Genomic DNA, 25142 nt, shown 5'->3' with positions numbered 1-25142 from the left:
AGTTTAGTTTAGCTCTTTATTGTTCTTTTTCCCCTTGTTTTGCTTTCTATTTGACATGGCTGATAAGATGAAATAGAAACATTTTCTCCCTGTTTCCCATGGAGTTTACTTGAAAGTCTTGTTTGCTATCAATATCTGAGCCACTCACTGTCTCTTAATACTAGTGATTGTTTTTTCTATACAGAGCAATTTGTGCTAAAAGAAGAACTTGAGGAAAACTTGATTACGTTTATATAATGTAGTCAATGTTATGCAGTTTATAAAAAGTTTTTACATCCATAATCTTAAACAGTTCTTGTAAACTTAGTATCTTTATCCCCATCCTGTAGGTAGGAAAACTGACACTGAGAATGGTTATCACAACCAAAGTCATAAAATCATTAAAAGGCAGCACCAAAGTTCAAATTTCAACCTTCTCAATTCAACTCCAAAGCTTTTTCTTTTACCTTGTATCTACTGTCTGGGTGCTTTCTTTATTTCTACTAAGAAATTGAAATATTTACTTTTAAAAGTGATTTTTTTTCAGTATAGCTGAAACTCCTGGATCTTAACTTTTGAAATATTTGCAACTTTCAAATCACTTATCATAATTTGACCTCTTTGATGATTCCAGATTGGAATGACTCCCAAAACACACGAAACACAAAATCATAATATAATTTGCAAAGAATTTTAAGGTTCCTAAACTCTTTTCCATTTATTTTTACCGAAGTAACATATCCATAATTAAGTCAGTCAAAACAGAGACGCTTATGACTAAAAGCAGAATTCCCCCTTTATACGCAGAGCCACTGTCCAGAGATAATAATGCCAACATCTCTAGATATTTCTTGTGGAATGAGTCTTTATACTCCTAATTATTATGTTAATGATGTTATTTTATATTTCATACACTTTAAATATTATCTCTTAACTTTTTATTGTTTTTAAATAAAGACAACTCTTCTGGGCCAGCAAAACTAACTTTCGCCCTCTATCAATCCTCCCAATACAGTTATATCTTAACTTTTATTAAACTACAATTCAGTGTGTAAATTGTCCCGAATACGCAAATGTTAACATTAGGTCTATTGTATAATCTGATTGTGTTTCTATTCTTATAGAATTTTCTTCTGATTTAACTGCTGGAATTCCCATCCATTCATTTAATTTGTAATGTCCCTATCACAAATTCTTCCCAATGACTCTAATGGTCTCTTGGTATAATTTTCCACATCAAAGGCAAGAGGGAATCCATGAATTCCATTTTTTCCACTATAAAAATCCTCCTTTTTCCAGGATGGTTAAGTTCTAAAATTTCACTCAGTTTTTTGTCCCAATTTCATTCTGTCACTCTTATCAAAGAGCACTTGAGAGGTAAATTATTTATTTCTTGCACATATTTTTGTGTGTGTTTTTTATTCTGTGCCCACATTTGGTTGACAAATTGACCAGGTAGAAAGTTCTAGGTCGGAAATCATTGCTTCATGCTTTTCGGCTTCCAGAGTTGCTGTTGAGAAGTCTGATGCCATTCTGATTCCAATCCTTTTTACAGGACCTGTCTTTTTTCATTAATTTGATAAGGCTTTTTTCCCCCCCTTTCTGCAAGTCTTTAGGGTTTCATTTTATCCCTGGCATTGCAAAATTTCACTTTGATTTGTCTCTGCGTGGATCTTTTCTACCTTCACTGTGTTTGGCACTCAGTGGACCCTACCAATTTAGACATTCCTCCCTTTGGGCTCTAATCATTTTTTGTATTACTTATTTGATAATATCCTCCCTTCTATTTTTTCTTATCTTTTTCTGTAACTCCTGTTATTCAGATAGCGGACCTTCAGGATCGATCTACAAATGTCCTTATGTTTTTTCCATTTCCTTCCTGTTTGTTCTCCTTTGGGGACAATTTTCTCAACTTTATCTTCTAAGCCAACTAATGAATTTAGTTCTCTGCTCTCTTCTTCCTCTGAATCTTCTTTTCTCGTAGCATCTTTCTCTTGCTTCATGGCTGAAATTTTTTAAATCGCTCTGCTGTATTAATGTCAGTTTTTAAAGTTTCCTTATCCCTGCATTGCCTCTATTTCCTCCAAGTTTCTTGATTCTATTTGTTTGCCTTTGTCTCTTTTTTATAGCAAAGAATTTCCTCAAACGTGGTAAGCCTTGGTTATTTAAAACCCATTTTTAAAATTGACTATTTAAAAACCTATTTCAAACTAAGGCAAGAAAAAATTGGCTGGAAGCTCTGTATCCATGAGCAGAGCTTACTGACTAGTGGGCTTCACTGTAGAATTCTCTGGCTGGACTCAGGAAATTTCTGATGTAAATATCTTTAGGGGTTTTTCTTCCTTTGGGTTGGTGTGTTAGTTTCCTAGGGCTGCTATAATAAAGTACCACAAACTCAGGGCTGAAAACAACAGAAACTTATTCTCTCTCAGTCCTGGAGGACAGAAGTCCAAAATCAAGCTGTTAAAAGGGATGATTCCCTCTGGAGACTTGGACGGAGAATCTATTCCATACCTCTCCCCTTGCTTCTGATGGCTGCTGGCAAATCTTGGCATTCCTTGGCTTGGAGCTTCATAACTACAATCTCTGCTTCCATCTTCACACAGCCACCTTCCCTCTGTGTGTCTATGTCCTCTTTTCTGTTGCTTATAAGAACACTATCATTGGATTTAGGGTCCACACAAAATGTAGGATAATTTCATCTTAACATCCTTAAGTACATCTACAAAGACCTTACTTCCAAATAAGGTCACATTTACGGATACTGGGAGTTAGGACTTGGACATATCTTTTCAGGCTACTATTCAGCCCACTATAGTCTGTAATATGCCTCCAAGGAAAATTTTCCAATGTCCTACTTGTAAGGGATAAACCTGGGATCTGAACCTTGGAAGAGGGTTATGGCTCTCACACTTCAATGCATAAATGTTCACTTAATCTTTGTATTCATATCTATTTTTGTGAAACAAACCTCCCAAAACTTAGAAACTTAAAACCACCAGCACTTATCAATACTTGTTCACAATTGTGTAGGATGGTAAATGGGACTGAGTCCAGCCACATGGTTATTGTGTTTTCACCTAGGGGTTACTCATGTGACTGCAGGCATCTAGTCAGGTGACTACAGTCAGATGGTCCAAAATGGCCTCACCAACATGACTGTGGCTGATGCTGGCTGTTGGCTGGGCCTCTTCACGTCATCTCTCCTCCTCAGAGAAACTACCTGGCTTCCTCACATGATAAGTCTCACAGCCCCAACAGGGCAAGAGTGGAACTGCCAAGGCTCCCTGAAGCCTACGTTCCTTGTACATCTAGTCTGCTACAATCCATTAGTCAAACCAGGTCACAAAGCCAGCCCAGATTCAAGGGACAGAAAAACAGACTCAACTTCTTGATGGGAGGATAGGCAATGTCACGCTGCAAAGCCACACACATACAGGGATGTGGGAGCTACTGTAGCCATCTTTATAAACCATCTGCCACGCTCCCCATGTTTCAGTGCCCACACTCAGGTGTGCCTGGTATGCCTCAGTCCAGATTCTTCTGGTCCATCCCCCTCCAGCTCTTATTTTCAGTTTTATGCCAGGGTGGAGAAGGGACAGTTGTCCTGCTGCAAGAGGTAGGGGAGAGAATCTGGAGCCCTAACTACATATGGATCAGACTTCCAACCAGTGCTTGTGTTTTCAACCCCTGCTCTTCTGTTTTCAGAGTATCGTGTAAATTTCATTTTTGATCTTTCTTGGGTTCTTCTGGGCAAATGAACATGCTTCGTGGTTTCCTGCTCCGTGGGCTTGAGTTTCAGTGCTCTGGGGTCTCCTTTGGATCAGACAAGTTTTAAGATTTTGTTGTTTCTGTTTCCTCTCCCATTCTCTTTGTCCTTGTGGATTTACAGGGGGGAGAGGTCTTTTTACTGTATTTTTGGGTAATTTCAGCAGGGAGTAAAGAAACATCTCTAAATGAATGGTCATTCAGTTTCCAGCTGAATAAGACAACCATGATAGTTATTTATCTCCCCAAAATGGCTACTCTCACTCATCCAAAAATTAATCCACAAATTTCAAAGCATTTAAGTACATGACTATTTCACAGAAAAATGTCATTTGGGAACTATATTCAAGGGAGAAAAAATATTACATGACATAATTACTCTGAACAGTCTCTCACTGCTTTAACTGTGAATAATTAAGAAAAATGAAACAAATTCAGGAAAGCCTCTTAAAGAACTGCTTTTATGATGAGGAGAATGCTTTAAAAAAAAAAAAAAGATAAAGGTACACCAGCACCAGAAAGGGGTAGTTATAGCAAAGAAGAATTTATAATTATTTCTCACATGAGAGGTAAGATTAGAATGACCACGACTCTCACCAAACCAGTCTGGATTCAGTAAAGGGTAGTGAAGGGAGAGGGGACAAATGACACCTATAATTAGATCAGAAGAATCAAGGGAATATTTCAGCAGAAAGAATAAAAAAGCAAAATGAGCAACTGTTAGAACCACCACAAAGGGATAATGTATAGGTCTATGTCATAAAGTTCAGCAAGAAGAGGGCGCTCTAGCATGGGATCAGAAAAGTTCTGAAAACTCCCCTGGAATTAACCATCCACATGCATATTTCAGATAAAAACACTACATAAATAGAAACCTGCTTTTGACTTATCTATGGAAGTAGCTTTTGCTCTTGGTTAACAGCTAGAAGGGTTTGAAAACTATAAGGGCTCTTCAATATTCCTGCCTTCTCTTCCTCACTCTTCAATCCATGAGAAACAAAAAGATAAAAAGAAGGTAGAGGCTTTCTAAGAAAGATTGTCAAGGAGAGTGGGGGGAATGAAATCAATTTCTCACTCCTGAACCAAAACTCTGAAAAGAATTGAACTCAAAACACATTCAGCGCCAGTGCCAAAAAGTGGATAGGAACTCTGGAAGAGATGAAGGTTGCTTTTTGGCAAACAGGGGAAAAAAATGAAACAAAGAGCCTCAACCAACCCACGTACTCTGGAATCACAGACTAGTGGACATCTGTGATCTTGATCTGTGGATGCAAGGAAGCAACGGAAGAGAAACCTCAGCCAACTGGCTTCTTCCTTAACTGGCACTTCTTCACAGATATAAAAGACAGTAAGAATTTACCTTAGCACATCATATTTTAAAGATGAAAGTCCTAATCAAACAGCAGTTGGACCTGTCAAAGGCATAAATTCATTTTGCAAAGAGCTTCAGGGGAATAAAAATCTGACTCACGGGCCAATATTTGAACTCCCATAATCCCAGACAGCATATGTGGCCGGCAGTGATATTTCATTTCACAACTCAGTAAATCTGTAAAATCTGAATACTCTGATGTCTACACCAATCTTACACCATCAGAAACGAATGAATTACTGCCATATGGATCATCAAATTGCCTCAGATTCGTTCCACTGTGAAAATCCCATTTTGAAACTTCAAAACCCCACAAAACTCTTGACTAATGACTCTCCTGCTGCACTTTTAGATCATGTCCAATTTTTCGCTGTTTTAAAGAACGCTGAAATGCACAACTTTATAACTTTTTTTTCTATACACAATTATTTCCTTAGGATGAACTACTAGATATAAAATGGATTGGTAAAAATTTTATATATTATATACAATTTAATGATAAAACTGCCCATAGAAAGATTGTACCATTCCACAGCTTCACCAGAAATATAAGAAATGGACACCATGTTTGGTAGTATATTTTTTTAACCTTTACTAATTTGATGGGTGATAAATGGTCTCTTAACACTGTAAATCAACTATACTCCAATAAAAAAAATTTTTTTAATGGAAGTAATGCAGAAGCATATTAAAATAAAAAGTAAAATTCAAAAAGTCTTGGTTTTATTTCACATTTTAAAATTACTAGTGAAGGATGAACATTTTTAATAGATCATTGACATTGTGCAGTTTTTTTTATATGTTTCGAATGTTTTACACGTTCTTCTGTTGGGTAGTCATCTTTTCCCTCAATTGTCTGTGGAAGTACTTTCCATATTAAGGAAATTCACTATTTCTCTCTTTTGTATGTTATAAATATTTTCCAAGTTTGCACTTGACATTCATTATATGATGTTTGATATATTGGACCACATACAAAGTTTCAGGACATTAATATTTTCCTTTATGGTTTATGCCTCTTGATATATGATAATTTTAAAAAATTTCTTTCATGTTATACCCATACGTAGCTTCAAGCTAGTTTAGAAAATTAAACTGGAAACGCGTAATCATTTGCCAGGAGCAGATGTCACAGAACACTGGCTTCTGTTTTCCCCAACTAAAATTTACTGGTTGAATGTCAATATAACAAAAGGAGGGAAGAAACATATGCCCCTTAGCAAATGACATCCACTATTGCTATTCAAATGGATTGGGTAAATTCCACTAGCACAAATGAATTTGAAGTCGCTTTCTTTGAACATTTTAATTTCTCTCACTGCTGTGCTTCTGAATATCTGTCAAAGGGCTTTCACATTCATCATCCCAATCAATTTTCAATCTGACATTGTGAGATAAGAAAGGTAGGTATCAGCTCCCCTTTGTACAGATCAGGAAACCAAGGCTCAGAAACAATACTGATTGGCCTGCCCAAGATTCTCCAACTGATAAAGCTTGCAGGATATGAAATGCAGATTTTCTGTACTCCTGGTCTAAGGTTCTTTCCACTATACTGTGAAGAGTTCTGATGACAATGCAGGAGTAGTTATAATTGCAGGAAACAGGGAATAATGATTTAGAAAGGGCATGTTCTCTGGGGAAGATAATTCTTCTATTACCCCATTCCCATTTTCTGCCTGCCTTAACAGCTAACTTTGTTAGTGGAGAATCTCTGCCTTTGCCAAATTATCAAACTAAAATAACTGATTTTGATAAAACATTTTGCTAACACTATCTGGCTTAATCCTTAAAGCAACAACAACATGTATAAAATCTGGATCTGTAATTCCTAAAATGTATGTGATTGTGGTAATGGGATAAAGTAAAATATTACCAGGTCTAGTGTCTTTTCTCTGACACCACCAACTCTGACTCTCCGACACTAGCTGGGTATCCAGCAATGCAATTCAGTCATGACGCTTACCATCTGGAGTCAGCATTAGACCCTGCAGGGCTCAGTCCCACAGGCTAACCCTGCTTCAGATGCCGCAGATGAGGTCTCAGGCTACCCCCACTTCTGCCTGGCCTACTACAAATTTCGGAGTTCTGGACATTACTTAAAACAGTAAAAATAGATTTTAATCAGTAACTATTGCAAAACGGAAAAAGAGAGCTCAGTATAGAACTGGCTTATTTGCTAATACAAGTGGGGATTTATAGCCCAGGAACAAGGTAGGGGTCAGTGGAGGCATAAGAGGGGATTCTGGCTAACCCAACCTAACAGGATTCTTCCTGAAATGCAGGCCAGGCTGATCAAATATCACCCAGGGAATAGTTATAGGAGAGGAATTTTATCAGATATTGAGGGCGATTAGATATCGAGGATGGAGATTCTGGTTAAACTGACTTAGGATTCTTGCTACAGCTGGACTCGTAAGGACAAGGCCAAAGGATGGAACCTTCGAAAAACTGGCTCAAAAGAGCCTACTTAGAGTTTGTTTCATTGAGGAGAAAGTCTTTGTCAATTCCCACAACTCAGTTTCCAAGATTCGCTAGAATGACTCACAGAATTCAGAAAAGTGCTTTACTTACTATTACTCGTTGATTATAAAGTATACAGCTCAGCCAAAATGGAAGAGATGCACAGGGCAAGGTATGAAGGAAGATATTTACCAATGAATTACTATACTGCTAGTTAAGAATTATGTCATAGTTAATAAATGTCTAGCTATGTTATTACTATAAAGAAAACATTACCATGGTATCTGAAAGGAAACACATGAGTTAATTGTCACTACTCTGTGGAAAAATATGCATATTTAAGGTTAAAAATTGTATAAGTGTTCAATTTGTCACACCCTCTTTAAAGATGCTGGAAACACATTTTAAATAACTCATAGATAAGATTTTTGTGGAACTGTGATATTTACCCCTCTATTCTAAATTTAAAGTATACCTACACCCAACCTCAAGAAAAACTCATGTATCTTTCACAAGTATTTTTAAGTAAACATTCAGTTAAACAGTCTAATGATACCTTTTGCTCCACCTTCAAAAACTGAGCCAGTTCTTCCACAGTTAGGTGATCTTTCTTGTCACTGTAGCTCAAAAGCAACAAATAAAGGTCCCGTCTCAATGACATCATTTTGTAAAAAACACAGAACTCTTCAAATGTCAAAGTTCCCTGATTCTCATCTGTATCAGCTTCCTGAAAGAGACACAGAAAATAACAAGGCAGTGTGAGAGTTTGAAATAGGAAATTCAGTAGCCGGAAATAATATTTACTCTAAAAAAGGCTAATACACATTTCACAAATGGTAAATAAGTTCTTTTCAAGCACACATGGATCAATTTAAAAACTGACTACATATTAGGCCACAAAAAAGTTTCAAATTATAAAGAATCAACCTTATAAAAACTAACTTCTCTGATCACAGTAAATTTATAAAGCAACAAACAAAGCTTAAAAAAAACTGTGTATGGAAAAAACACATTTCTAAATAGGAAATGAAACGTACAGAAGTAAACACATGTACCACGTGTTACAACTTGTGTGATGCAGTAGTTAGAAGGAAACTTGAAGTTTTCAATGTATAAGCAATGTAGATTAAAATCAGAGAAGCTAATAATTCAACTCCAAAAGCTAGAAAAAAGTTAAGCTAAAGAAAATAGAAGGAAATAAATTATAAGCAAAAGCAGAAAGCAATGAAATAGAAAACAAGCAGATATAACATCAAAGGTGAGCAATTAAACCCAAAGCTGGTCTTTTGAAAAAACTAATAAAAGAAATTTTGGATAAGACTAATCAAGAACAAAAGAGAGAAAATACATTTAATACATGATGAAAATTCTAGTCTCTCATCAGCTTCTGAACTGTGATTCAATCAAATGTAATTTTTACCTATAATAGAATCTCTCTTAATTCTGCATAGGTAGCTTATTGCTCTTACAGCCATCAGCATCATTGGTACCTTTTCCTCCATAAAAGCCTGAAAAATCCATCTGGACTGATCACTAGTTGAAATTATTTGTTCCTAGTAATTATTGAGGAAGGATCTTTCGTCACGTACCTGCCTTCGGATTGGCTGAATTTGTCATAAAACCATAAAACTGTTGGGGATATATAATGAAAAACCAATCCATTTACATGGTCTCCTTTATTTTAAGTGAACACAGTTGTAGCTGAGCAAAAACTGACAGGGACTGAATGGCATTTTGAAATTCATAGATGTTGTGACATATAGTCAGCTGGTATGTGTTTTTAAATACAGTTTTGAAAGTCAAAATGTGTATAAAAATATACTTTTTTAAACTTTGCTAACTTTGGGTCAATTATGAGCAAACACTTAGACCAATATTTAAATCATACACTGTTTCTCTGTGATGCTGTTGCTTTCTGTCATTTTAAAGGCAGAGACAGATTGGTCTACAGAATACCAACATTTTTGGTGTTTGAGGCTCTTGGTTGTAGAGTCTTTGCATCCAAAGAAAGTAGGTCTAATGTTCATATTTCTGCCATAACTTTGTTTCAAAATATCTAGACCTGGATAGAGAGATGATACATTTTTCAAAACTTCCTTGGAAATGCCTAAACCATTAAGAACAGTAAAACTCTAAGGTTTAAGCAATAGCATCAAAGACTTCAAAAGAAGCTATCCATACCTTAAAAGACTATTTTTTTAAAAAACCAGCTGAATCTTGCACTGCAACAAAAAGGCAAAGAAAATTCCAGGAAGGCTTTAATGTCTTTACCAGCAATTCAGTAAAAAAAAAAAAAAAAAAATTCCTTAAAATAATACTAAGATCGTTGTTTCCATCACTCCACCCTGAGCACTCACAGAACTCTGCTACGTGCAAGACCTATGATAGAAATATTCTACATACAATAGAAGCCCAGCTGCTTCTCTAGTCACTGCCGGCTTGAGAAGTCTTTCAGTCTTTAAATCCAAGGTCATAAAAAGAGACCTTACTGTTTTCTTAAAACTTCTCTAAAGCATTAACTTTGAACTTACAAGACTTTTGATAAATATTTCCCGGTTTACCCTCTAAAATACTCAGTGTATTAGAGGTAAAATGTGTCTGAAGGAGGAAAAAATATAGAAGTAAAAATAGTTTAATATCTTATGTTACTTCTCTATCTTATTTCCAAAAAGTACCCCCCAAATCATTATTTTTGTAGGTATAGATTTTGCCCTCCTATTTAAGCGTGGCCTCTCTGATTTAATCAGAGCTATCTCTCCAGTACTATGAATACCTCCTATGGAAAGGAATGCATGGGGAGGTGGGACTCAAAATAGAACAAAAGTAAGGTGTCACAGGGAGTGCCAAGAACATGGCAAACCTTTCCATATAGCTTAAAAACAATTCGCTCTGTGACAACTCATTTCCCCTACAAAGTCCCTCATTCCATCTCTGGTTCCTTTTATAGACTATCTCATTCCTTCCTCTTCTTTCCATTCTCTTCAGTGCAGTGGGACCCAGTTCCCCCAGTGCAAACCATCTCCAGCTTCCAAGGACAAGACCACAGGACCTGTGACCGTAAGAGGTCACAGATCGAAGCCATCCTCCATCTTCCATTCATTGTTGCAACTCACCCCTCATGCTGTTTCTGCCCTTACCATCTCTGCTAACACGAGGTTAGAAAACAAAGGAAGCACAAAACATTAAACATCATAAAATATAACACTTAATTTTACATATTAAAAATATCACCTACCTAGTCACTTAGAAAATCACTGCAAAACATGGATTATACATATGACTTATCTCCAAATAAGAGCATTTCCTGAATTAGTAGTCTACTAATTACTAATAATCTAACATGTCTTTGCACCAACTTTAACTTAACAGAACTCACTTTTGCACCTTAGGTGGAAGACTGAGTACAATCCCAGCTGGGGGCCACAGAATAAGTTTGGGCCCATGGATTTTCCACCAGAACTTACCAACAGGGAAAGAGCATCTCATCTAACACCAACAAGCAGTTGGAGTGAACTTCCGGAGGGCTCCCTAAATGGTAGAAGTGATACAGCACTTCTAAGCCTTAAGGATTCTAAATCTTAAACTCCTCTGTAACAAAATAGAGGGCTCTTGAGGATTGCGACACGTGCTATTTTGTCATGTTACTTGGTCTTTATTCTGATCCTCACAACAGACCATGAGGTTGGTAAATGAGATCTTCTCATCCTCTCCAAGTGACTTGACCCCATTTACCCCATTATTTAAGTATCAGGTTAAATGCTTAGAATTACTCTCTGAAAATGGCAACAACAACAACAAAGCACTTTAGGAAGTGAAACTGTGGATGCATGTTAAGTTTAGGAAGTTTTCCTTGATGAAATAAAATGCCTCTGTCTTCAAAGAAAAACAAAACAATACAGAGTAGTAATATTAGCTTCCAACAAGGCAAAATAGCCTTTTGAAATACCTCAGTATATCGATAACCTCCAACGTGTATTTTATATAAGGCCAATCCAATTGTGAAAATATACCTGAAACATTTGTCTGACTTTTCTTCGGGGCAGATTGACATTTAGTTTGTGCATCAATTGGTGTATCTCTTCAATGTTCAATAAGCCATCACCATTCTTATCAGCTTCCTCAAAGGTCTGCTTCACCCACTTGCAGAAAGGTCAAGAAAAACACTTGCATTTTCATCAAAATAAAATCTGCTTTCGCAGAATACTCACAAGAACATTTATCATTAACACCAAACTTGAGAAGAAATTCTTTTGAGGAGGACCTGCAATCCACAGGCTCTTAGTGAGCTACTAACAGTGACAACAAAAGGAACTAGGGGAAGGAGAGCACATATAGGTGCTTCCCTTCACTGGGAAATGGAGTCAAACCATATTATTCTGGGAGCTTCTTTAACATTTTATCCAAACTGTTAAAGCATCTCTATGATGTGATGAGACCCCATGTATACCAAATTTAGGTCTTATCTTCTCCATCTATGACCTTTCATCCAGTATTTTTTTTTTTTACCTTCACAATACCCCTACACAACATGATCTTTTCAATTCCCTTTTCTCAGTCCCCCTCTTACAGTTAGAAGCTTAGACCATCTCATTCAATCTCCTCATTGTTCAGATGAGGATATAAAACTAGAAGAGAGGGAGAAATTTGGTAAGAATTAGTAAAAGAACCAGGTCTCAACCACAGGTCTCCTTCAACTTGGTCTAGCACTGTTTTCTCCTGCACAGAAGGCCTGTCTCTACACTGCTCCTCTTCCTATGACTAGCTTTGACAATTCTTACCTAATATTCTCAACTTCTAAATCAAGGGCATTAATAGGAACTGCAAGCCTAATATGATAGAGGTTGCTTCAAAGCTCAGGTATGATACTAGGTGCCTGAGGATATGAGTTTAGATACAAAGGATTTACATCATGTGAACTGAGATTTTAAAAGGCCCCCAGGAGGATGAGTCTTGGGTCGCTTTACATAGTGAGGAAGCAGAATAACTGGTAACAAATGCATGAACTTAAAATTCTCAGTTAAGTTTTAGCAGAGGGCTTTTTTAAAATGTATGATTCACAGTTGTTAGGGGGTAGATAACAGAAGGTAGGAATGGTATGTACATTTAGAAAAACAAATTGAGCTTCAAAATTCAAAGGGTAATGAAGAAGAAAATAATGAAGATGATGGGAGAAAAACAGAATCAAAGTAAGGGAAAGACTTAGGTTTAAATCTAAGAAATGGGAGAATGGGAGTAGGTCAAAGGAAAGTGTCAAAGAATAACATTTGCTTATCAAACAGGTGACGTCAAACTGAAAAATTTTCATTTAAGACGAAATATTAACTAACCTCCCAGTAGTAACTCAGAACACTTATACTTCTTAGGTGATTCAAACTATGATTATAGGAGATTATACCTTAGAAAGTAAAAACTGGAAAATTAATCTTATTTCTCCTAAAGTTAAATAGAAGTGATTTTTCAATCGTAAATATGTTTCACATTTTGTTCCCTTTATAACATTTGAATATAACCAGCCCAGTTCTTTCAAATTCAATTGTTCCTCATGGAGTTCAGGAAGGACCTCATTATATATGATACCTGGGAATTAAAGAGTGACCCAGGACCAGGGGAAAAATAACTGAAGAATCAAAAGAGTGAAACATTTGGGCCAATTACTAGTAAGTACCTGAATCTCATTTTTTTTCTGTTTTCTGGGAATACAGCACCCATTGCATGAGCTCTATTTCTTTTGACTGTGAACACTGCTCTGTGCCCCACAAAATATTTGGCCAGAGTTCAAAGAAATGAATAAATGAGTCCAAGGATGGCAGCATTTTCATCCTTTTATTTTATACTTCTTTATCAAAGCATCTCAAAGACTTCTCCAGAGAAGAAGCAGATACAAGCAGACACTAAGCATGAATATTCTGCAGAAACAAACCCTTTTGGGTGAGCCTGTGTCTGCAAGGCCTTCAGTGTCAACACACAAGCTGGCCTTGACAATTGGTTTAGGGGATCTGGGATTGGTAAGACAGAAACAGAGGCCGACTCAGACCAAGAAATATACACTACTTCTGATTCCATGCTGACCTGGCCCTGTGACAGTGGGTCACTTACATCACCTCTTGGGGCTTCCATTTCTTCATGTATAATGTCAGTGAGCACAACTAGATGACCCTGAAGCCCCTTCCAACTGTAAGATTCTATGAAAGGAAATACCATTCTCTCTCAGTAACAGTACACATGGTATAAGATATAATTGCAGGTAAAAGTATTCTGATACCTCAAAGTTGTTGTTCATAATTAAGACATGAGTGCCCAAGAAAACCCTGAATTAATGATTCATAGCCAATACATGATAAATTTAATAAAAGAAATAGCATTTCTGCAAAGAAAAACTAGGAGAGTAAAAACTGAATGAAAAGTTACGGCCTAGTATTGTCTAATCAAAAAACTTTAGAAGAGGGCTTCCCTGGTGGCGCAGTGGTTGAGAGTCCGCCTGCCGATGCAGGGGACGCGGGTTCGTGCCCCGGTCCGGGAAGATCCCACATGCCGTGGAGCGGCTGGGCCTGTGAGCCATGGCCGCTGAGCCTGCGCGTCCGGAGCCTGTGCTCCGCAACGGGAGAGGCCACAACAGTGAGAGGCCCGTGTACCGCAAAAAAACAAAAAAAAACACTTTAGGAGAATGTAAAGCATTGAACGGTATTATTTAGTGCAGGGGTGGGCAAATTTTTTCTGAAGAGGGCCTGATAATAAATATTTTAGGTTTTACAGGCCATTTGGTCTCAACTGCAACTATTCTACTATGCCATCGTTACACAGAAGCTACCATAGACAATACATAAATTAATTGGCATAAAATTTCATGTCACAAAACTTTATATTTCTTTTGATTTTTTTCAACCATTGAAAACCCATTGTTAGCTTAGGAGCCCATATAAAAAGGTGGTGGGTCAGATTTACCTATAGGCTACAGTTTTCAGGACCCCTGATTTATAGGGAAGGTGTAAGGCTTCAGTTTACAACACCCATAAAGTCTTCTACAGGTAATAATTTCCCAAGTGGCATTAAGAGGTAAGGTGGGGGCACCAAGGAGGAGAATGATCTGATGGAGGAATATGCCAGCATCATCATCTTTGCATGCTGGGACCACTGAGTTTTCAGACATCAATCTATCTGAGCAGGAAAAGCAAAAGATTTGCCAATCCTTATCTCTCTTTAGCAATAACAACAGCAGCTACTGTTTATAAAATGCTTAATATGAGCTGGACAGTGTTCAAAGCACTTGTGTATAATCAATTCATTTGATGTCACACAATGACATAGGGCAGACACCATCATTATCATCATCACCATGTTACAGATAAAGAATCTGAAGTAAAAGAGTTTAAGTAAGTCCCCCAAAGTTACACAGTACACGGCAGAGCTGGGGCTGGACCCAGACAGGGCAGCACTGTCTTGCTCCTTAACCACAATACTGTATTGCTTCTGATAGACACGAGTACTTCATCTACCTCCATTCAACATGGCCACACTGCAGAAATAACCTGAATCTCACTTTACACTGGATGGATTTTTTTCATACAACTATTTAGGATTCATTATTCTCATTATTCATTCACAGTTTTTCAGGCCTAATTGAAATGTAATGATAATGAACATATCAGCTCTGTTCTCCTCAATTAATGTTATTAAATTTACATCCAATCAAGGATGTCATTCTGATATTAAGACATTATCTAAACCCCTATCCAATTCTGACAAATCTGTATGAGAATGGTTCTCTGACTCAATATAACATTCCCTATTTTTGACATCAGCTTCCTCTTCATTAATTTCCTGTTTCCTTTTCTTTCCTCACTGACATAAACATCAACTCTTTAATATTTTGTATAAAATTGTTCCTCTGTGTGGTTCTGGGGTACACTCGGTTTCCAGATAGCATATTTTCAGAATATGAAAATCCTCAACTGTCAATCTGATTAATTCAAATATGAAAACTTTCTACTGCCAGTAAACATGGACAAACAAATCATGTTAAAAAAACTATTCACCTAAGCTGGTAAAAATTCAACTAGAGTATTGTAACTTTAGGACATTAAATGTAATCCCCAAGGTAACCACAAAGAAAACAGCTATAGAATTTATATAAATGGGATTTAAATATTTTAATACAAAAAAAAAGACATAATGCAAGAAATAAGAGACCAAGAAAGCTATAAGGCATAAAGAAAACAAATAGCACAATAATGGATATTAATCCTTATCAATAATTATTTTAATGTAAATGAATTAAACTCCCCAATCAAAAGACAGATTGACAGAATAGATAAAAACTCATGACCTTACTATATGCTGTCTACAAGAGACTCACTTGAGATCCAAAAACACAAACAGGTTGAAAATGAAAGGATGGAAAAAGATATTCCATGCAAATCATAACAAAAAGAGAGCTGGGGTGGCTATATTAACATCAAACAATAGACTTTAAATCAAAAAAGGCTGTAAGAGACAAAGAAAGATATTATGTATTAATAGAAGTCTCAATACAGCAGGAAAATATAACAGTTATAGACATTTATGCATCTAATGACAGATCATCAAAATATATAAGGCAAAAACGGTGAAAACCGAAGAGAGAAATAATTCTACAATAATACTTGGAGACTTCAGTACCTCACTAACAATAGTGGATAGAACAACTAGACAGAACTAAGGAAATAAAGAATTTAAACAACACAATAAACCAACTAGATCTAACAGACACTCTACCCAACAATAACAGCATATACAGTCTTCTCAAGTGCACATGGGACATTTTCAGAATAGACCATATTTGAGGGCAGCAATTAAGTCTCAATAGATTTAAAAAGATAGATAGCAGAAAGAAGGAAATAAGAAAGAGAACAGATATGAAGTAGAAAAACAACTGAGAAAAATCAATGAAACCAAAAGTAGTTTTATCAAAAAGATCAGTGAAACTGACAAAACTTTTGTTAGATGGACGAAGAGAAAAAAAGACTCAAAGTACTAAAATCAGAAGTGAAAGTGGGGACATTACTACTGATTCTACAGAAACATAAAGGACTATAAGATACTACTATAAAAAATTATACACCAAAAACTTGAATAACCTAGATGAAATGGACAAATTCCTAGAAATATAAAACCTACCAAGACTATATCACAAATAGAAAATATGAATAGATCTATAACTAATAAGAAGATTGAATCAGTAATCAAAAATCTCTCAACAAAGAAAATCCCTGGACTTGATGGTCTCACTGGTGAATTCTATCAAATATTTACAGAACAAATACCGAAATCCTCAAATTTTTCCAAAAAAAACTAAAGTGGAGGGAACACTTCCTAACTCATTCTATGAGGTCACCAAAGGCAGACAAAGACACTACAAGATAACTACAGACCATTATCTCTTATTTACACTGATGCAAAAATCCTCAACAATATATAGTTGATCCTTGAACACCAGGGGTTTGAATTGTGTGGGTCCACTTATATGGGAATTTTTTTTCAATAAATAAGTACTACAGTACTACACAATCTGCAGCTGGTTGAATCCACAGATGCAGAACCTCAGATACAGAGGGCCAACTATAAAGTTATACTCAGATTTTCAACTGCTCAGGAGGTCTGCACCCCAACTCCTGCATTGTTCAAGGGTCAGCTGTACTAGCAATACAATTCAGCAGCATATTAAAAGGATTATACACCAAGACCAAGTGAAATTTAGTCCTGGAATACAAGGATGGTTCAACATATAAGAATTAATCAAAGTAATATGCTGCATCAACATAATGAAGAGAAAAACCACAATCATCTCAATTGACGCAGAAAAAGCATCTGACAAAATTCAACACTGTTTCATGATAAAAACACTCAACAAAATAGAAATAGAAGAAAACTACCTCAATATAATAAAAGCAATATATGAAAAAACCACAGCAAATATTATATTCAATAGTTAGAGACTGAAAGCTTTTCCTCTAAGATCAGAAACAAGACAAGGATGCCTGCCTTCACCACTTCTTCTCAGCATAGTACTAGAAGTTCTAGCCAGAGCAACTAGGCAAGAAAAAGAAATAAAGCCATCCAAATCTGAAAGGAAGAAGTATAATTATCTGTTTGCAGATAATATGATCTTACACATAGAAAACCTTAAAAACTTGCAGAAGAGTAGAGCAATACCACACTTCTCACTAATTTCTTTTACTTTGAAAAAGTTATTTTTCATAAAAATACATTAACATGTAATAGTTTATTATAATTTTTAGTGAAATATTTTTGAAATTCTCAGATGTAATGTCTTATATGACAAATATCAATAGATTGAACCCACATAAAAACTCTTTGGGGTCTTCAGTTTTTAAAAATGCAAAAAGGGTCCTGAGATCAAAGTCCAATTATGTTAATTTCTCTTGTCAGAGGTTGGTTTAGGAATGGGCCTGTAATAGCATTTCTGGCCATTGATGAGAGGTAGTCTTTTGTGGAGCTCCTGGGAAGTTTTTCTTTGCTCTTAAAAAAAAATGGGGGGACGTTTATGAGAAGAAACTTTGTTCCCTCTGGGCAGGACTTCTCTGTGTTTAGAGCTGCTGCACTTCTCTTTGACCAAAGGGTAGCCAGCTAGCTAAAGGACCAAGCCAACATGCTGAGAATGGCAGAGCCTAGGTCTCTAATGACATTACCTAGGTCTCTAATGAGCCACTGAATTAACTAACCCTGAAACCGCTCTATCTCAGATCTCTTGTTCATGAGAAAATGAAGATTCTTTATTGTTTGAGGCACTGTTAGTATGGTTCTGTGGCTTGCACCAGAAAGCATCCTCAATGATTCAGTATTTGTTTTTTATCAAATGTAAAGGAGTTAGGAACCAAACTAGCAGGAAAATGCACAGAAAGTTAATTCCTATGTTTATGTTTTGTTCATTTATGAATCCCAGTTGCATTTATCTGCATGCTGTGAATACGGATGAAAACATCATGGCTCATCAGCTTAGACCTTCACACTGTCAACATCCTTTCAGGGGCTGAATATTTCCAGTCTACTCCAACAATGCCCTTGGGGAGGGATTATAGCTAGAGCAGCACAAATTTACCACCACTCTGGGAGAAAATTAGGGTGCACATTCCAAGGAAGGAAGTGGTACTATTTCCTACATGGAGAGGGGGTACATGTATTCTTAAGACCATTCAGAATGTGAGGAAGGGAACCAAAACGGTCAACGAACCTAACACTCTCACTTTACAGATAAGGAAACTGAGCTCAGAAAGGTCATACATGTCACAGATTGTGAAAGTAAATCCAGTCCCCTCAGAAGAAGTCTGAACCTCAGTTCACGCAAGCTTAAGTTTCTACATGTTCTATGCATTCATTTACTTGGGGTGGGAGTGAGGAGGGGACAGAAAGGTACTAAGGGTAAAGAAAAAAACAGCAATGGGGGGCTTCCCTGGTGGCACAGTGGTTAAGAATACGCCTGCCAATGCAGGGGACACGGGTTTGAGCCCTGGTCCAGGAAGATCCCACATGCCGCGGAGCAACTGAGCCAGTGCGTCACAACTACGGAGCCTGAGCTCTAGAGCCTGTGAGCCACAACTACTGAAGCCCGCACGCCTAGAGTCCGTGCTCGGCAACAAGAGAAGCCACCGCAATGAGAAGCCCACACACCACAACCAAGAATAGCCCCCACCTGCTGCAACTAGAAAAAGCCCGCACGCAGCAACAAAGACACAACACAACCAAAAATAAATAAATAAAAATTAAATTAAATTTAAAAAACAGCAAGGGAAGTGGATTTAAGCCTCAAAATTATGGGAAAAAAATATAGTCTAATCCACACACACACACACACACACACACACACACACACTCACACACAGTTTAGAATTAAAGTTCTAGGGAGGATATTGGTCGTGGGTCCTCTGCCTTTTGGCAAGGGAATCTTCATCACTGATGCCGGCCATCAGGTACTTGAGGCCTGTGATCCAGGTGCGGGCCTCCTCAGGGTTGGAGGTGATGAGGTCCAGGGACTCCATGTGGTTGCCATGGTAGATGGTGAAGCAGCAGCTGGGATCAAAGTTCCCCTCAGCCTGTCTGTGGAATATTTCAGACTGCCGACCCTCGGTGACTTTGTAAATGGAGTCAATAAGTACTGTGAGGAAAGAGATACACAGTTATGTGGCAGGTGAAGATACGTAGGCAAAGCAAAATCATCTTAAAATTTAAAAATAAAATTCATTGTCTGTGAATTGTGATATTAAGCCCGAATGTGAAATACAAGCTCTGTCATTTCCTGCTAGTAACCTTCTCCATGTACCATTTTACTCTCCTGGACAGCCAGACAACACCCTCCTGGGTGTTGCGTCAGGGTATTGAAATTTATGATAGGAAGACAGATATGCCCAGCAGGACAAGAAGGTTGGTAGAAAAGGGGGCTATGAATATGTCAAATGTATAGTTTATACGTTTATGCCAGGAAAACATACAAAGACCTAGAGCCAACTTTGACATTTTACAATATGCATAAAACAGCCATTAAAAATTGAAGGGGGGCTTCCCTGGTGGCGCAGTGGTTGAGAGTCCGCCTGCTGATGCAGGGGACACAGGTTCGTGCCCCAGTCCGGGAAGATCCCACATGCTGCAGAGCGGCTGGGCCCATGAGCCATGGCCGCTGAGCCTGCGCGTCCGGAGCCTGTGCTCCGCAACGGGAGAAGGCCACAACAGTGAGAGGCCCGCATACCGCAGAAAGAAAAAAAAACAACAAAAAAAAAAAAAATTGAAGGGAAAAAAAATTGGGTGGTAACCAAATAGCATAGCTAAATGTGATTGGGATTTATAGAGAGAAAGCTATGAGGGTAAAGGCAGAGCGGGGCTTAGAGAGGCGGAGGGGAAAACACAGTGGCAGCCAAGGGAAAGAGACACAAAGATTCAGAAACATGAGGCCGGCTCCACAGATGCTGAACAGGCCATTTACACTGGACTGAAAAGCTCAAGAAGGAGAGTAATGGGAGATAAAGCTGGAAAGAGATAAATCGAGCTGGAGGCTAGATTATGAGGAGCTGAAGTAACAGACCAGAGAATAGCATTATTTAGGTAGTGGAGCAATGCTGCCAGTGTGTGTCACAGAAGCACTTGCAGAGCGGATTACTTTAGACTAAGACAGTATTTTTTGTTTTTTTGCTTGCTTGTTTGGGGGCATGAATAAGAAGGGTTGCAATCTTACTGATTGCCCATATACACTGTCCACGCCTCTGCTCTGCCTTAATGGCACGTTCCCAATTTGTCTTTCTAACTCGTTCTCCACATGACTCACAGGGAAATGAGCCTATGCCCAGCCCCCGGGCAATTTCTAGTGGGCCCAAGCCAGTGGAGTGGCCCCACTTCTATGTCCTATGATTGCTTTAGGTTTGGGAACATAACCCAGTTCTAACCAAGGAGACATGGGCACCCTGCTTTGAGAGAAGGGTGTGGAAAGGGGTTCTTCGCTCTTGAAAAGGAAGCACTGAAGAGAAGGTTCCTTTCTGCATCTTCACCATCTTATCAGTTGTGAAGCCAGGTTGCTGCTGCCTCGATTATGATGTCAACACGCAAGGGACAGAGCCAAGGGCACTCAGGGAAAACAGAACTAGAGACTCAATGTCCCATGCCTGAGGCCGGCCAATCTGAGTTTCTTGTTATGTGAGAGAATAAATTTGTGTATCACGAAAGCCTAATTAGTCGAGGTTGTCTATGAGCTGAAGAGGAAAGCATCTTATCTGATCGGGGCAGAAGAAACTAGCAAAATGGAGCTTGGTTAGGAGACTTTGTAATAGGCCACCGGAAAGGTGAAGAGACCCTAGACAAAGAAGACCCCTGTGAAAACAGGAGGGAGGGAGCAGATGAGAGAGACACTACAGGGGACTCAGCCAGGACTGGGTGCTGAGTGTAGAAGGTCTGGGAGAGAGGCTTTACAGAGGAGACAGATCAACGCCATTTTACTTGATATCACTGAAACAATTTTGTTAATTCATTCATCAGTTAACTATGCTCAGAGTATGTCAAAACACTTTAAATCCCACTGGATTTATGATGTCCTTTACTTTTCATAGGAAAATAAAAGATGTCAAGTTATAAAACCTCATATCCCAACTACAAAAATATGTCTCCAACACAGGGGAAATATTACCGTTTACAGCATCGTGGATAAGAAAACTTTTTATGGATTTAAATTCCTCCAAAGGATTAACAAAAGTAAAAATGGTCATCACTTATTCTGTCTCTTCACATTCTCTAACAACTGACCCTAAAACTTGCAGAAATATGAAAAGTCTACAGATCTGAAGCTTCAGAGCCCACCCAATAGAACCCATGTGTTACTATGTCAAGCCAAACAGAGAATTCAAAAGTTAGTCTTACTTTTTGCCTTCTCGCTCTTCCTAGAGGGTCTCCATCGGAGGCGGGTCCGGTGCTCATCCAGGTAAAAGAGCCGGACGAGCCCTTTGGTCCCACGCTTCAGTTTGATCATCTGTGTCCCGGACTGCATGACACTCATGCATCTTTCAACTGCAAACAAGATTAGAGTACATTCAGCTCTCACACAATGCAGGTGAGTCCTGGTGTTCAGAAACCTTACTGTCAAATAAAACTTCTGATCACACCCTAAACGCTCAAGATCCAGAAGACAAATTTAGAAGAGGTAATCTGAAGAGACAGCTGTTAAAGAATTGATTCATCGGGCTTAAACCAGTAAAAAGCCTTACTGACAGAAATAAAATGCTACTTCTAGATAAACAATGCATTACTGTTGAACAAAGCATATTTTGCTCTATCTGGCAACATGCCTTTTGGTATAAGATCGATGATAATTTAGTGCTTGAATTTATGTTCATAAAGCAAGCTCTCAGACTTCATGTGAAAACTTGTAAATTTTTATATAACCAGCAGTAAAAACATCTTATGATAATGCTTCAAAATGCAATTAGCAAAAACACGACTGGCAAAATGTTTTAACAATTGTTGAAGTTGTATATGGGTTCACATTATAATTTTATGTATGCTTGAAAACAGCTAAATAAATGTTTTAAAATGTGATGAGGGGCTTCCCTGGTGGTGCAGTGGTTGAGAGTCCGCCTGCCGATGCAGGGGACACGGGTTCGTGCCCCGGTCTGGGAAGATCCCACATGCCGCGGAGCGGCTGGGCCCGTGAGCCATGGCCGCTGAGCCTGCACGTCCGGAGCCTGTGCTCCGCAACGGGAGAGGCCACAACAGTGAGAGGCCCGTGTACCGCAAAAAAAAAAAAAAAAAGTGATGAGGAAAAATAATCAAGTTTTCACAATTAAACATAAAATATTTGTTAATGAATTTAGCTGCTAGGATTTTCTAAGTAGAGAAATAACTTGGTGATTGAACTCAGATAAAATCTAAATCACTTATTAGCCAAGTTAATGCTATCATTTAAATTCTCCTCTTTGAGATGAACCTTGATGGAAGTGAGCATTTGTATCTATTGGTGTTGTCTGTTTCCCTTTCTTTGTTAATTGCACCCACTTTTCCTTTGGAAATACTTCTTTCCCATTTCATGTGCCTTTGGTGCCCTGTCAATCACCCCAAGCAAGAAATGGCCACCTGACTTAAGCTGAGAGCAAATCTGACTCCCTTTCAAGGAACATACACCCTGAGTAGAGCACTGAATGAAAACAGAACTGAGTCATTTCAAAGTACAAGATTTAAGAGACACTCCTGGTTGGCCTCCCCAAGATGTTACAGTTGTCACAGTTACTCTTCCTGAAGCTGGCAAATTATTCCATTTTCCCCTTCGTTCTCCAAGTTATACAACACTCTTCCAAACGCCCTTTTCTCATTGCATCAGCCAGAAACAGCTTCTGTTTCACCGAATAATATACATAGGCACAGATGCAACCATTAAAGCACTAGGAACAACTGGCTCTGAGTACCTACCTGATCAAGCAGCCTACCGTTAGATAAAAGAAACGCAGCAAGTCAACTCCAACAATGTTAGACTTCGGCTTCTTTGGCTAACTTGTTTTTACTAGGAAAAAACCTGATCCCAAAGCTTAACATTGTATGCACAGAGTACTCAAGGTAACTTCAACATAACCAACTTCCACTATTTCCTCCATGCAGAGCCTTTCCTTCTCCCAAAGAAATCAAGGAAGAACTGCATAAAATCAAGCATGGTTTTGGGATTTGATTCTGCAAGAAAGGTGAAGTGTAGGTGGCTCTTACCCATTTCATATGACATACCAAATATACAAGTAACAAAATACTGCTTAAGAAAAAAAACACGCAAACTTAAAATGTTTACTTTGAAGACCAGAGCAAAATTTGAGATTTGGTTTCATACACATTAGTAAATTTACCTACCACTGAGCACCATTCATTTAGGTAATGAAAGCCACAGATTTGAATTCTTGACAGTCACCCTGACCATCTCACACCAGTAATTAGAGGGAGACCAGAAGACAGCCAGTGTATCAAGATAAAATCAACAAGTCTAACCTCGCAAGCCAAAACTCCCAGAAAAATCTATTAGAACTTCTTTGGCCACTGACCTTAGGTCACATCAGTAAGCAGATATTCACAGTCACCCCCTGCACCATGCACATGGCTATATAATGAGGTGAAGCAGAGAACAAGGAGACTTTGACTTAAAGAGGTTAAATTTCAAGAGCATGTGTGGGAAGCAGCCGCATAGCACAGGGATATCAGCTCGGTGCTTTGTGATCGCCTAGAGGGGTGGGATAGGGAGGGTGGGAGGGAGGGAGACGCAAGAGGGAAGAGATATGGGAACATATGTATATGTATAACTGATTCACTTTGTTATACAGCAGAAACTAACATACCATTGTAAAGCAATTATACTCCAATAAAGATGTTAAAAAAATATTTCAAGAGCATGAAACCTTTAAAAAGATAACTTATAAATGGTAGTTTAGAGCTATGATTCAGAACAGTGTTTGGATTTAGACAGCCTGGGAAAGAACTCCATATCTGCCACTTATTAGCTGTAGGAGGTTAGGCACATTATTTAATCCCTCTGTGCCTCTATGTCTTTGTGTATAAAATGGCAATAACGTTACCCCTTGAAATGTTGTCGAAGACTGAATGAGTTAATTCATGTAAAGTACTGAAAATGATGCCTGGAACAATATAAACACTATAAATGGTAGCTATTATTACAGTTTTATTACTGATATTTTAAAAAATAACTGCCAAGACAAAAATACATGAGAGTCCATAGTAAAAAGAGAATACAGTGTGCCGGGATGGGGTTGAGTGTAGTAATAAAACAGTGTCAGTGGAGGCTTGGGGACAGGAAAGAGCAGGGGTATGATCAGAGGATAGGAAAAGATGGTCCTCTGTCTACGAAGATGTCTGTTTGGGAAGAGAGAATAAAATGAACTGTTTATACCAGAACAGAAAATTGAATTAACTGTACCATCGGAGATCTAAAGCAAAGACTACAGACCTATGGAAAGGACCCTCTATATATCTGGCATGGTGCCCTCTACTTTATTCACACTGCCCCTTCTTTCCCTTTACTTTTCACAGTCCCATTTCTTTTCCC

General features: G+C 38.1%; 1 protein-coding gene across 1 annotated transcript in view; it reads right to left on the bottom strand.

Annotated features, from left to right (window-relative positions):
• PLCH1 (phospholipase C eta 1) overlaps positions 1–25142 on the bottom strand; it is a 224402-nt gene that overhangs the window by 82946 nt on the left and 116314 nt on the right. Inside the window, exons 3-6 of the mRNA XM_024741299.1 lie at positions 21971–22117; positions 19485–19727; positions 11590–11720; positions 8136–8306 (exon numbers count right to left, since the gene is read on the bottom strand). Of these exons, the coding sequence (XP_024597067.1) occupies positions 8136–8306; positions 11590–11720; positions 19485–19727; positions 21971–22117 (692 nt within the window). The remainder of the gene's footprint in view (positions 1–8135; positions 8307–11589; positions 11721–19484; positions 19728–21970; positions 22118–25142) is intronic.

The sequence above is a fragment of the Neophocaena asiaeorientalis genome, unplaced genomic scaffold (genome assembly GCF_003031525.2).
Source record: "Neophocaena asiaeorientalis asiaeorientalis breed wild unplaced genomic scaffold, Neophocaena_asiaeorientalis_V1.1 scaffold556, whole genome shotgun sequence".
Lineage (NCBI taxonomy): Eukaryota > Metazoa > Chordata > Mammalia > Artiodactyla > Phocoenidae > Neophocaena > Neophocaena asiaeorientalis.
This window is presented reverse-complemented; position numbering and strand designations above follow the sequence as displayed.